The 14,953-nt window shown below is 44.2% G+C and overlaps 1 protein-coding gene across 1 annotated transcript in view; it reads right to left on the bottom strand.

The window, feature by feature from the left end:
* Positions 1-14,953, bottom strand: part of LRIG2 (leucine rich repeats and immunoglobulin like domains 2) — a gene marked incomplete in the record, with an annotated part of 726,335 nt that overhangs the window by 220,833 nt on the left and 490,549 nt on the right. The window contains 1 exon segment of the mRNA XM_044076985.1: positions 10,650-10,931. Within this exon segment, the coding sequence (XP_043932920.1) occupies positions 10,650-10,931 (282 nt within the window).

Raw genomic sequence — 14,953 nt, 5'->3', positions numbered from 1 at the left:
AGATTTGTGGATTTAGTTTCCACTCGTGAGGATCCTTGAGATTTCTGCTTAGTTCGTCTGCCAGAGTATTTGTCTTTCCTGGCAGGAATTGTGCTTGCAGGTGTACTTCATAAGTCAATGCTGTGTTCCACAAAGTCATGGCTTGCTTGCAGAGGGGGTAGGAATGTGTGCACCCCTGCTTGTTTATGTACCACATGACTGTAGTATTGTCCATCTTTACCAGCAGTTGTCCTGGATAAAGTATATCCTTGAAGGCTGTCAGAGCATTCTGAACAGCTAGCATCTCTTTTTGATTGATATGAAGATGCATTTGGCTTGCTGGCCATGCTCCCTGAATACATTTTCCTGCCATGTGGGCCCCCCCCCCAAGCATAATCTGATGGGAATGAGAGTAATTAATGTTTCCAGGCTGTGGCAATGTTGAGTCCAAACACTTTTTAGATACCATTGTAGTTTCTCCATATGCAGTCTTGCACATGGAATTAGAATGCAGGAAGCCATGAAGCCCAAAGCCTGCAGAACTTTTCTTGCAGATAACTGGGTCTTTGTTGACAACATTTCGAAGTAAGAAGTCAGCTGCCTTTGTTTGTCTGGCGTGAGATAAGCCATCTGGACAGTTGTATTTAAGCTTGCATCCAGGAATATTATCTCTTGAGAGGGTACTAGTTTTGATTTATTTTCGTTTGCCGTGTACCCTAGGCAAATTAGTAATCTTTTTACTAACGCCAGATGCTTCAGTAGAATGTCTTTGTTCTCTGCTTGAATAAGGCAGTTGTCCAAGTAAGGGTATATTTGAATTCCTCTGTCTGCAGAAAGCAATTACTGGTGCCAAGCATTTTGTGAAGACCCTGGGCGCAGTAGATAAGCCAAAGGGCTGTGCAGAGAATTGGTAGTGCATTGATCCAGCTATGAATCTGAAGTATCGTCTGCAATTTTGTCTGACTGGGACATGCAGGTATGCCTCTTTTAGATCCAAAGTTACAAGCCAAGCCTTCTTTCCCAGCATGGGCAGAAGCTGCTGCAGAGTCAACATTTTGAATTTTAGAACGTCCAGAAAAGTGTTTAGAATAGACAGGTTCAGTATTGGTCTCCAGGCTTTGTCCTTTCTGGGTACCAGGAATAGTCTTGAGTAGAATCCTTGTCCCTGCTCTTGCTGTGGTACTCGCTGAATGGCCCTCATGTCCATTAGGGATGTAACTTGTTTTTGTGCCTCTGCCCATTGATTTTGTGGCAGGTCTGGCATACCTTTTGCCTTTGGCAGGGTGTGAAAGTGGAACCTGTAGCCCTGGGACACTATAGTCAAGACTCATTTGTCCTGGGTGATTATATGCCAATTTTGTGAAAAAAAGTGCTAGTTTTCCCCCAAGGGAGCTGCCAAAAGATAAGTGCTTGGCATTGGCAGAGGAAAGTCATTGGGACTGTTTTCTATATGGCTGTGATTTCTCTTCTCCGCTTTTGGAGGTAGAAGCACCCCATTGTTTAGGCCTGTATGAGCCTTGGGGCTGGGATCTGCCTCTAGGGTGTCTGTATCTGCCTCTTTGTGGCCTGTCTGACACGGGAAAGGACCAATTCTTTGAAGGCCAGTTCCTGCTAAATCTAGGTGGTTGTACCTGTAAGAAATCCTTAACTGTCTGCATAGATTTCGCTTTATCCTCCATTTTCTTCAACACCTCTTCTGCCTTAACACCAAATAAAGTATCATGCTGTAAAGGAGCATCCAATAACTTTGCTTTAACATGATCAGGCAGATTTTGTTCCTTTAACCAAGCATGCCTTCTAATGACAGTACCCATAACAGCGGCCCTGCAAGAGGCCTCCAGTGAATCAAAACCACATTGCAAAGTATGTTTTCCCACTTGTTCAGCTGCATGCAATAAATCCTGCATTTCCTTATTATCTGCACATTCAGAATTTGTCAACATTTTCTGTTTTAGCAGTGACATTAAATATTGCTGATATTTAATCATATGAAACTGACAATTTAAAGCCCTTACAGCCAAGGTAGCAGAAGTGTAAACTTTTTCCCCCATCTGTCCAGTGCCCCAGAATTCCTATCAGAGGGGACAGGGTTTTTTGCAGTGGAAGCCTTGACCCCTTTGGGACCCTGAGATATAGTTTCTAGGTCAGCAGCAGAGTTTTTATATAGAAATTTGTGGGAATCTGGAACCCTGTAGTACCTGTCTGGCTTAACCGGTGCAGGGGTAAAGAGTCAGGAGAACAGGTGGAATAGCAAGAGGTCTGTGCTGAGGTTGTAAAAGAAAGTCTCTCAGCCTTTTCTTAGATTCTGAGTATTCTTGGCTCTCCCAGTGAAAGTGCTCCCTCATGGTGAGAAGGGTTTCCCCAAAAGAATAATCCTCAGGAGGAGAGGCTGAAGGAATAGACTCTTCAGCATCAGAATCTTCATAGGGAGGAAGGGAGTATCCCTGTTCAGAAGAGGAATCAGAGGAAATGGAAACCTGATCTTAAGATTCATATTCTATCTCTTGCCTAGGCCTCTTATCTGGAGGGGGATGGGAACCCCTGATCAAAGTAATTAGATCTTCGGTCATTTTAAGCATCTGTTGTTTAGGCATGGAAGTCTGTGCAGGAGAATGCTGCACTTGTTTCTTTGTCTTTAGAGCTGCTTTAGTCTTTGAAGCTGAGGTTGGCTTAATATATAACTGTGTAGGTCTGAAAACACCCTCAGAAGCCGATGCCTGCGCAGCGGCTCCGGACCCATCTGAGGGAATAGTTTCTGAATATCTAATACCTTGAGTATCCAGAGGCCTAGTCAGCTCCATGTGGGAGTCGGAAGCGGCTTGTGGCTCTGAGGTAGCGGGTGTCAGGGGCTGCGAAAGCGCCTGAGAACCGGCGAATGGCCTAGCAGAGGCCTCGTCGTCGGTTTTGAACCTCGGATGCCTGTCCTTTTCATTGCGCTTTTTATGAACTCCGGTCGTCGGCTGTTCTGATAGCATTATATAATTAAATCTTTGGCCAAAGTAATGAAAGGCAAAATCGAACCTACACTTAACAGTGCTTTGGCTAAATCTAGCACAAAACCGACAGCTAGCAACGTAGTGGTCAGGGCCTAGGCAAGGAATACAGTAAGAATGAAAATCCTTATGAAGTATTTGCTTCCCACAAGAAATACAATTGTTAACTTTTTCTGATATCAGTCTGGAGCAAGAAAAAAAGTTTCCTCAATGGGGTACTTAGCTTTAATGAAGACTTCGGATCTGAAATTCGGTTGTGAAAATCTCAGAAGTCGGCCGCCCGGCACTTGCGAACTGCTTTTGCTTCGGGCAATGCGCGGCAAGAAAGACTGAAGAAAATGGCGTTGGCTGCATCTTTTATACCCCTGGCGTACTGACGTCAGGGAATAGCCAACAGCAACCAACGCTGGACCAGGACTTTGGAATTCAGGCCGACTGTGGGTAGCCTGCCAGCAGGATAACCCAAGTATAATGACTGCAACAGTGAAACACGATGAACATCAAGATTTTTTGGTTTGTCCTTCTGGATTTTCAGGAGGACTTTCTGAATCGTTGGGAAGGGGGGGAGGCATAAAGAAAGTTCCCTTCCCAAGAGATGTTGAAAGCGTCCACTCTCCATGCTAGGGGGGAGAAGGTCTCTGAGTAGAAGGTCTGCAGCTGGCTGTTCGGGGAGGAGGCAAACAAGTCTATTTGTGGAGTACCCCACTGGTGGACTATGTCTAGAAAGACCCCCCCCCCTGCCCAGCATCCATTCATGCTGTGGGGAGAAAGTCCTGCTTAGGAGATCTGCTTGCTTGTTGTCCTGTGAGGGGATGTAGGTCGCCTGCAGGACCAAGATGTGACGAGAGGCTAGGTCCCATATCAGCAGGATCAGTCTGCACAGCCGATAGGCCTTTGTTCCTCCCTGTTTGTTGAGGTACCATATAAAAGTGGTATTGTCGGTCAGTCACTATCAGGAGCACCCCTGGTACAATAAGGGAAATAAAGGTCTTTAGAGCTAGGAAGACTGCTGTCATTTCCCTGACATTGATGTGCTTGGTCTGTAGAGAAGGGTGCCACTTTTCTTGAACCCTGTAGGATGCCAGTGTCACCCCCTGAGAAGATTGGGTAGAGATGGGTGAAGGCTGCCAACCTAGCCAAATATAATTTGGTACATAATTCTATTACTTATAGATACTGTAAAATGTTGAACTTCAAGATTGCAGCAACATTGCCATCTGCTGTAAGAAAAACTAAGTCAAGCATTTCACAACTGTTCTTTGAAATTAAAATTATGTCTTGTATGTTCTTTTGATCTCCAGAGCTCGGAGTAATTACCATCTGGACTAGCACATTCTTTCTATTGTTTTAAGGGTAAAGTTAATGACCAGAATTTACATGTGGAATGTCCTTTATTGCTTAAGTGTAAAACAATGTAAATGCAGTTTCTGTCTGGCCTGGGAACCAGGAAAGTGTCAAAATGATGTAATCTGGGAGGGCCCAGCAGAAATGTTTGTAGTGATTTTAAAATCTATTGCTCAGAGAGAGACAGTAAGCATTTTGATCTTGGACATCTAACTCAGCACTGCCTGTTGTCTTAAGTAAGTTATTTTAGAAGTATGTTTTCTTGTAGCAATAGCTAGGAATTAGAAAAAGATTAGACTAAATGTTTTTCTGTTATGTCAGAAATGTACTACTGAATTATTTTAAGATTCTGTTTGATCTCTGAACTCCTGGATAGCACTGTGGTGTAGTAGTATTGTCTTGTGTTTTAATTATTTATTATTACATATTTTTAAACCTTTTACCTGTGGCTAGTTTGTGTGGAGATAAGTTAAGCTCTAGAGTACATTGCATAATTATAGAGTTTATTGTACAAGGCCACTCTAATAAGCTTTGACTGATTAGTCGCACTTACCAATTAGATAATAATATTGCACAGTAATAATTGGACACCCTTTTAAGGGCCTTTGGGTAGCTGATAATTATTAGCTGGTGGTGGCAGGAATTACTACAGTATAGTCTGGGTATAGGGGCACAGCTGGAGAATCTATGTCAGCCTTTACCAGGAGTATCTGTGAAGTTGTATAAATACTTATTGCAAAGTGTGTGTGTGTGTGTGTGTGTGTGTGTGTGTGTGTGTGTGTGTGTGTGTGTGCGCGCGGGTGTGTCATCTAATTGGGCAGGGACACGAAGCACTGGTTGGATAGAGAGGGTACTGGAGGTTAGCTTGCCAGCTAGGCTGAGATCTGGACCCTATAGCTGTGCCAGTGGGGAGTCTTACTGGGGACCTGGGGGGCAAGAGAGCGACCAGCCCCGGACTGACTGTGATCTCTGTGTGCTCTTAAGGGAAATTGCACTTTACTGTGTGCATCTGTTATCCGTACTCCTATATGAGGCGCCCTCTCTGGTGTTAGTGGTGAGGATTGAGGCTCCTTGATTGCTGGGCCAGGGCACGGGCGTCACACCCCCCAACCTGAATAGGAGGCATCTGTATGCATTGTTTGGGTTGGGGTGGGAGTCCCGGGTTTAGTTGGACTTGCTGGATCCACCAGCTGATTTCTGTCTTTAGACAGGAAAGGAGGAGAATAACCTGTTCTAAGTGATATAGGTGTTAGGACCAAATGTTTTTGAGGTACCATGGCAGCTTGCGCATGTGCATTCTGGCCAGTGGTATGGTTGTTGCCATTACGCCCAGGAGACGAAATTGCCTTGCCATCACCTTATGGGAGTGTAGGATTTCCTTGAAGTGGGAAGTCAGGGATAAAACCTTGTCCTGTGGAAGAAAGGCCTTAATTTTGTCCGTTCTGATTCTGCAGCCTAAGAAAATCTTGTCCGGGTCTGTGTTCAAGGAGGACTTTGGAAGGTTGATAGTGAACCCTAGACTTTGCAGAAGGGACATGGTGAAGTGCAGGTGCCTTGAGAGGGTATCTTTGGACTCTGTTAGTATTGGGATGTCGTCCAGATATGGGTAAAATCTGGATTCCCTGAGTTCTGCAGAAGGCAATGGCTGGGGCTAGGCACTTTGTAAAGACTCGAGGGGGCAGTAGATAAACCAAAGGGCAAGGAAGTAAATTGGAAATGAGAGGAAGGACCAAAGAAATGCAGGAATTGTCTGTGGGAAGTCCTGATGGGTATGTGGAGGTAGGCTTCTTTTAGGTCCAGGGTGGACATAAAGGCCTTGGCTGAAATAAGAGAGAGCAGAGTGGGGACTGACAACATTTTGAAGGAGGGTACCTGAAGGTGTAGATTTAGAAAGGAGAGATCTAAGATGGGTCTTCAGGGGCCATCTTTTTTTGGTACCAGGAAGAGACGGGAGTAGAATCCCTTTCCTTTAGCAGGTCTGACAAAACTTGCGGCAGGAGATTTGGTTTTTGGGGGGAAATGGAATACCTTTCCTGGGTGTTTTTTCTTTCCAGGATAGGAAGCAGAATTTTTGGATAATGGATAGGACCCCATTGGTCTGTGGTGATGGATTGCCAGAAGGGGAGACAGTGGGGAAGGCGTGCAGAGAGTTGTAGGTGGGAAAGGCCGTCACACATTATTGAGACCACCTCTGTCCTGAAAGGATTGTCTGGCCTGAGAAGGTGGTGTAGTAGGTCTGGACGTGGTAGGTCTTCTTGCCCCTGTTCTAGATATGGACGAGGAAGCAACTTGTCTGTGGAGGGTTACGCCTTACAAAAGTGGTTCTAGCAGGGTATTTCCTGTAATCAGAAGATGTTTAATGTCCTGCAATTCTTTTACTTTTTTCCTGCAGATTCTTGAAGAGGTCTGCAGACTGTTTTCCAAAAAGGAAATTGTGATCCAGGGAGGCATCCAAGATCGTGGACTTGAAGTCTTCTGGTAGATTCTGTAGTCTCAGCCAGGAGTATCTCCTGAGGACAGAAGCAGATGCTGCAGAGCTACATCTGATGAAGTGCCTGGCTACTTGATGAGCCAAGGACAGTTTGGTGGTAATGTCAGCCTTAATGAGGCTGTCAGGAATAGAAGCCAGCACGGTAGAGGCATGAGACACTAAGTCTAGATCATACTTAGTCATGTGGATCTGATAATTTATGGCTCTGAAAGCCAAAGTGGAATATGTGTATACCTTCTTTCCCATCCTATCTATATATTTGCTATCTTTATTTGTGGGTAGGAGGGAGGCGGAAGGCAGCAGCCTAGACTGTTTATAGGGAGCGGTGGAAATAACAGCTGGGTCCGCCAAGGATGGTTTAACTAGGAATATTTGCTCCTCTGGCACTTTATAGAAGCAGTCAGGGCGCCTAGGGGCCAGAGGCTGGGAGTCTGGGGCCTTAGAAGCTGAATTAAAGGCATCCAAGTAAGCAAGTAAAACTGAACTGGAGGGACAGCCGAAGGGGAGGGTGAGTCTACTTGAAGCAGCTCAAAGTACCTCTTTTGGGTGTCAGTCATTTGGGAAGTATCCCATTTGAAGTAATCTTTCATCTTGGTGATGGTCTCACCAACGGTAATAGCCTCAAGGAGAGAATCCCCTTCCACAGATTCCTCATCCGGAGAATAATACTCCTGGGGAGATGCAATCTGGGATGTATATGAAATACAGTCCTCTGAGGAAGAAAAGGAAGAATCATGCTCTTCTTCCCTAACTTGAGAGGTCATAGGTGGGAGGGAAGAGGCATATGCAGGCCTAGGGCTCAGTAAAGGTTGAGGCCTAAGGGTCATAAAGGGCTGCATGAGAGAGGAAGTGAAGGCCTGCCAATCTGGTATGGCTTCTGTAGAGGGGGAGGCATGCTTGGTTTTCTGCTTCTTTTTGGCCGGGGTGGAAGTAGAAACCGGCCTGGTGTCAGGTTTTGAAGTCAACATTTCCGAAGTCTGGATCCCAGTCGGAGGTGCCACAGAAACTGGTTCCCCCTCGACACTGACAGTAATTGGTGTCTGGGTAAGCTCTGAGAATGTGCCGGTCATCGGCTGTGCAACGGCTACCTCAAAGGACTTCATTGAAGCCAACGGATCCACCGATTGCTCCTCAACTCCTAGATCAGCAGTTGTGGGGCATCGGGTAGTGAAGCAGCAGGCGAGGAAGGCCTAGGAATCTTGACCATCTTGCGCAGAGGTTCGGATGTGGCCTCCGATGCGGGATCCATTCTAAGGGCTAACCATTTAAGGTGCTGGTTTTCTAGATAGAGGTTTAAAGTGGCCAGACGGCTGCATAGGGTCTTTGACACAAATGACTGACAAAATTGAGCAGGAGGAACAGTTGTGTTCCTCTCCTAAGCAAAAAACACACCTATCATGGGCGTCTATATGGGGTATCTGGCACCTGCATTGGCACTTTCCCTTTTTACCTGAAATGAGCTAAAGACTACAACAACCATGTCTAAGCAAAACAAGAAAAAAACAGAAACCCAACGGGTTACTTAGCTATATTGATGCGACATCTATGAAGGAGCAATCGTACGATGCGTAGGTAGTCTGCGGCTGAACAGTTCTGAGGATTGTGCGTGCAGACGTCACATTTAAGGCCCCTGGTTTATGGCCTTATGTTGACGTCCCACGCACCCGGCAGCAGCCAAGCTAAAGCTTTTGTACAGGAGCCGATGTACAAGTCACCTGAGGGCAGGAAATCCCACAACTAGAATACTGCAACATAAGACCAAGAAGGTCATCTATTATGCAGAAACTGAATAATGATGCGGATTATGGGTGGATCTTTTGCTTTACTCAGCTGACTTCTTTTAAACCAAAGTAACATCCTTCCTTTCTTGCCAAGATGATGCAGGACAGCACTGAGGGCATGGAAAGCTCGAAATGGCTAAAAGACTTAATAAAATGGCCAACCAGCCATTCATGATTAGCTTTGTGATTCTTCTCTAGAACTCAGTACTGCAACAAGTGACTATGATGAACATATTACAAGTGTGTTACAAACCTACCACAACTGCAGATGTCTGAGTAGATTACTGTTGCTGTATCCTTTCCCTCCCAGCTCTCCAGTCTACTCTCCTCCTGATTGGTGCTGGGGTGGAAGTCATGCTCCTACAGCTCCCCCTTCCATTCTCCACTGCTACACCTACTCAGTGTATACCTAGGGGACAGAAAGACCTGAATATGACACTGGCTGATGACTCCTTTTTACCACTGATGTTGGGCAGGGGTGGCATCTGCCAGCTAGAGGATGGTGAAATTCTCTGGTATTAGGCCCAACTGCGGACTCTAGAAGACAGGAATTCCTAAGACTGTATTTTATCAGTGACTACAACAAATAAGTTCTGCTTTATATTTCAAGTGCCTTTCAGTAAAGAGTTGAACATGGAAGATCTCCAGGGTCACAGATCTTAAGTTATGTGAATCTGAGGAGTGAGAGAAACAGGCTGCATGGACTTTGGGTTGGTACTTCTTGGTGGATCACTTTCAGATGGAGTTGTAGAACGCTACACTGAATCATAAACTGGCTTGGAAAGATGAGGAGACTGGAGAGTCTAAAGGGATGGAGTGTCTACTGGAAAGGACTAGTGTAAAGACAGGGGAACAGTCTTGTTCATTACAGCCTCTTGTTATACTATAAACCGGGCTTTTCATTGGACGTTTAACATGATATGAGGCTTCTTGATGAGACCTATCAGGCACTCAGAAGACTTTAGCCTTGTGGGTAAGGACTGTGTTTCTGAAACTGGCTGTTACATTAGCTTAAATTGCAGAGTCATTTTCTAGAGGACAGCGGAAGGCAGGTGCAGTCAACTCAGGATATGAGGGAAACATGGCAGTGTCGAATGACTTACCAGTTCTATTTTTTTATCTTTAAGCTGGAGATTAACTAGACAGGCAGCTGCAGATCCATACAGTATAATCCACTTTCTTTACACTGACTAACCTGTGAGTGCAGTGTGTAAGACAACTACCAATACAGGGTGACTTTTCAAGGGTTTGCAAGGATGTTACCAGACTGCTGAAAGTTTTTTTTTATTATTATTTTTTTTGTGAGGGAACGAGGATGGAGACCAGTGCCAAGTCTTCCGGAGTTGCCCCGACCTGGAGCATTATTTGGCAGTGAGTTTAGGCTGGTAGACTTGACTGGTCCCTTGCCCTAACCCTAAAGGGGAAGATGGAACAGAGAAGGCAGAGCGAAACTAGAGGTGAGATTACAGAGAGCTATCCTTTTGGCAGCAAGAAGGTGTAAAATGGGATTAGTTATAACAACAAAAGACAGCAGGGACTGGGTGTACAACATCTGAATGGACAGATGGTATAATCTATATCCTGCAGAAAGACTGGTAATCTACGCAAAGGGGGTTAGTTATTAAATGCTTTATTTCTTTTCCTCATGGCTCTGGGACATTGTCACAGACTACAAGTTTCTGGACTAGTAACAAAATGCTAATTTTTCCATTATCTGCAGGTGCAAGAAGGTTTACCTTCAGATGGAGTTATGAAAAATGACAGTAATGACAGACAACTGGAATATCAGAGTGGTGGTGCTCTGCTGTGTGTGGGTGTGGGGGGGTGTCCATACAGTTCATGGGAGATCTTTCTTTTCCTTTGTATTCTCTTTTACCTGTGCATACCCCATTTCATTCCAAATACCTAAAGAATAATGTAAACGTTTTTAAAGCTTGAACGACTGGTAAATAACAATTCTGCATTTGTGCCACTTACCATGGTACATTCTAGGTGTGATACATGAAGACAGTATTTATTATCATGTACACAATAATGCCATTTGGCTAAAAAAAAGGTTACCTAATACAGTCAATGATGCATTTGCTGACACACTTCCTGCAGTGTTCTGTGCTGTGCAGCTGTACAGTCCCATATCTTCAATTTTTACATCAGCTATGAAGAAGACATCATCTTCAGGCATAACGTGCATTCGCCTCTCTCTCGCTGCAGGAAAATCAGTACCACCATCCTTCTGCCATGCAATTTGTGGAGTAGGGTGACCCTCGGCAGCGCATTCAAGTCGAGCCATATAGCCAGTACGGACAGTAATATCCATGGGTGTCTTCATGAATGAGGGAAGCTCTACAACAATGCAACAGAGAAAATTTGTTAACAGAGATGAAGTATACACACAAACTAGAACATAATGAAGTTTTTAACTTCAGACATGCGACTGAGCGTAGAAGTGTAAATTCATGTTACAGAAATACAGTGTTAATTACAAGAAAGCCTACAATTGTCACTGAATTAGAACAAAGGATGCAGAATAAAAGATTCTAGTCAAACAGAAGATAAACAAGGCTGTACAATACTTTCACTTTCTGTGAGTGGGCCACTGTTTTCAGTGATGTACAAATAATCGGTGATGTAACAATGCCTATACGAAGTGTGTGTGTGTGTGAGACACTGGTAACTTGTGAAAGATGTCATTGGCTCTTCAAAGCTGCAGGTGGTAGAAAAATTGGCAGTTAACGGGCAGTAATAACATATAAAACTAACTTACAAAATGATAGCTGCAGCCACAGAGTCCAGGTGAGTAACAACTTAAAATTCTGACAGATAGGACTGTGTGCTTTTCCTTGGGGTGATGGGGTGGCTGCTGCTAGTGGCAGCTCTCCTAGTGCATTTTACCGACGTTCAGGGCTCAAAGAGTTGGCTGGGCTGAATGTATGGGATGGCTCCACTAGGGCTCTTAGCAAGCTATATGCCTCATAGACAACCCAGCCTAAAAGCATAGCAGCAACACACAAAGTGGGTATAAATAAAGGAAAAAAGAACTGGCATTCTGATCCACATACATGATGCTGCTTGCTCAAATGGTGGGCTCAGCCAGTGGGAAGAGGGGAAGACCATGGAGAAAATCACAGAGCCTCACTCTTACCCCTCTCCAAAACAACTTAATTGGAAGGAGAATCAGCCATGAGAGAGAAAGAAGGAGATGAACAGTTGATGGTCAGCAGATGAGTATTAAGGACTGCCTCCTCAAAAAACATACAAAACAGACAAACTGAAGTGGATGAGATTTTGAGAGATGCACACTGGTGTTTAATGTGGAGAAGATCACACTAGTACAATTTGGAAATACTAACAAGAAAACCAAACACTCATAAAAGGACTACTGTGAAGCAAAGAAAAGGACCCAAAGTGACCACAGATAACAGCCTGATACAAGAGAAGTCAAAACATGACTACACTGTAACTGCTTAACAGAAAGAAGGCACACTAAGTGTATCTTATTCTGTTATAAGCACATACAGAATTCCACCTCACTTGCTTCGAAACATTCTTCATTCTTTAATCTTAGTTTAAAGATAAAAGCATTAATAAAGACCCTCACAGACTATGACGCTGTTTCAGGGTAGCATTGAGAACCACTAAAGCTTTTGCTAAAAGAAGGCAACAGTCCAAATAATGGCAAATATGAAATATGAATTCCCTTCAACCTCAAATGTGCAAAAGCACTATGGATAGACATTTCATAAAGAATAACAGAGCAGTAAAAACGCTAAAGGGCAAGGCAGTAAACAAAAAATGGGAGCTGCCAGATGGAACCTGAAAAAGTTCATGCGACTGAGGCACACTGGAGATATACAGCATTTCCAGAATCACCAGGAAAGCATCCTGCTGCAGGATAGGGAATAAGGTCTGCAAGACAAGCATGCTTCCTAATCTCGAGCTCCTCCCTCTACCCATGATGCAACCTACCACCTCTAACTCCTCAGATCGAGTTTGCTGCCTATCTCTATTGAATTAGAGAAACAGAACATATGAGACAAGGCTAAGACTAAAACCTTAGCATTTCAGGTTGTCGTAAAGTTTAACATCCTATTAGAAGACATAAGACGGGGGGATGGTTGGGAGGAAAGGTGAGAAAGAATGAGGAATGACAACACATAAACCAAGTTAAGTAAATAACTCCTAAATATGATGATGTCCCTCGCATTCTTACTCACTGACGGGTAGAGTCCCCAGCTACATAATTATTGGGAGGCCCTCAAGGAAAGATGTGCGAGGATCACCGTCAAAACAAAGGAAGGTCTGCTTCTGGAAACAATGTCCTGTATGGAAAGCGTCACAAGAATATGAGTAAAGAAACAAATAATTGTATGAGAAGTATCATAACGAAGTGTAGTAGGAATGTTAAAAAAAATAAATAAATAAAGTAGTCCTAGGAAAAAGAGGATGGCCATAGGAAGCTTGGACAATTCTAACCAATTGTAAAAGACTCAGAGGCGTACAGTCAAGAATTTAAGCCACCAGGAATACACCTGGGACTCCTTAACCCAAGCGGTTAGAATAAAGGGGAAATAAACCACTGTTCAGATTTTTCTACTTGGTTGGTCCACTGAAAAAAATTACATAATATAAATTCTTACATTCCACTATGAAAGGGAGTTCTTGTGGAGAAGGAAGAGGAAATGGACATAGACCTGTTGGGCTTTGGGAGGAAGAGGCCATTGCGAAGCCTTGAAGTATTAAAAGAAATATCATCTGTAATGCATACAGGTAGTGAGACTGGACACTGCCTGGCATAAGAAAAGGGTGAAAGGAGCTATAGCTAAACCGGTTGTCTGAACTTCTTAGGAAGTAAACACCACTACAGATATGACTAGGAAGGCAAACTGATAAAAGAATAAATTTTGTGGCTGTTCTAAACGTAAAGGTAGGAAAGGAAATCCAAACAGGCAAGTTAAATGTTAATTTACTTGACATTCGATTACCGGAAAAGGCAGACATGGAGAGCAGGACTTGTTTTTATCAAAGGCTTGGATTGAAAAATAGCAAAGGCGTGCAAGTAAGCACTGCAACCAATGAAAGGTGGAAGTTGTGAACCTGCTGACTAACATCACACTCCGAGGGAAGGTAGCCTGAATTGTCTTACAATCCCTGGGAAAAGAAAGCACCATTCGGTTAAATCTAGGACATGGAGAACAGGAAAGCAAGATATTCTAAGGGAGGCATGAGAGCTCCCAACTCGTCCCAAGAATCCATGGAGGGTATGCAAGAGAGAGTGAGGGGGAGAAAAAAAAAACGGCAGACGAGTCTAGACGAACAAGAGAGGATGAGACAGCTCTGCAACTTAGTGGCTTTGTAAGCACCCCGCCATCAAAAGTCAATTGATAGAAGCAGCAAGAGACTTGGAAGCTTCTCTAAGGAGCATCCCCAGAAGGGGAAATTAGGCAAAGGTATTTGCTGTACTGGTAGTTATAGGGGAAAGTAAGAAAATCATGATAATGATGGCCCCAACGGCTAAAAAAAAAAAAATGGTTGAAACCAAGTGAGGAACCAGTCATGAGGAATCAGACTAGACCTATTGAAGCTGTCTGGCAAGGCTATTGAGTCTCATAACATGTGTTACAGCCAAAATAAGAAGTTATGTACTCACCATAACGTTCCATCTGAGTAGGTGGCTTCATCTGTCTGCAACCTGTGGGTCTTGGATCCGATATCGGATCCGAGCTCCTAGCTCCTCCCCTCACCCATAATCCCTTGCCAACCTCCTATGACCTCAGATCAAGTTTGCCCCTCTATGGATACCTGGAAAGGTGTTCCAACAAGCATAATAGCTAGAACAATATATCAGGACCAAGTTCTGAAGGCCAGGGGGAAGGAGGGATGGATGGTTGCAGACAAATGAAGCCACCTACTCAGATGGAACGTTATGGTGAGTACATAACTTCTTAATCTGGAGTAGGGACTTCATTTGTCAGCAACCTGTGGGACAGAGTCCCCAGCTACCTGAATCTTGGGCGGCCATCATGGAAGGATGTTCCGGAGCACTGCGGAGCCAAAGGATGCTCTCCCTCTAGAAATTACATCCAGTTTGTAGTGATTAATAAAAGTATGAGATGAGGCCCAAGTAGCTGCCGAACAAATATTGTCCAATGGTACTCTAGATTTAAAAGCAACAGAAGTAGAGATGGAGCGAGTGGAATGTGCACGTACTCCCACAGGTGCGGGCCTCCCGGAAGCTTGGTAGGCCAGAAGAATGCATTGGGAAATCCAACGTGACAAGGTGACCTTAGAAACGGCTTTACCTAAACTGAATTTAGCAAAGGAGACAAACAGCTGATCAGATTGTCTATGACCAGCTGTCCCATGAA

This window comes from Protopterus annectens, chromosome 7.part0 (genome assembly GCF_019279795.1).
Source record: "Protopterus annectens isolate FY-2018-M chromosome 7.part0, PAN1.0, whole genome shotgun sequence".
Classification (NCBI taxonomy): Eukaryota; Metazoa; Chordata; order Ceratodontiformes; family Protopteridae; genus Protopterus; species Protopterus annectens.
The sequence above is the reverse complement of the archived record's forward strand: the minus strand, read 5'-3'. Positions and strand labels throughout refer to the sequence as shown.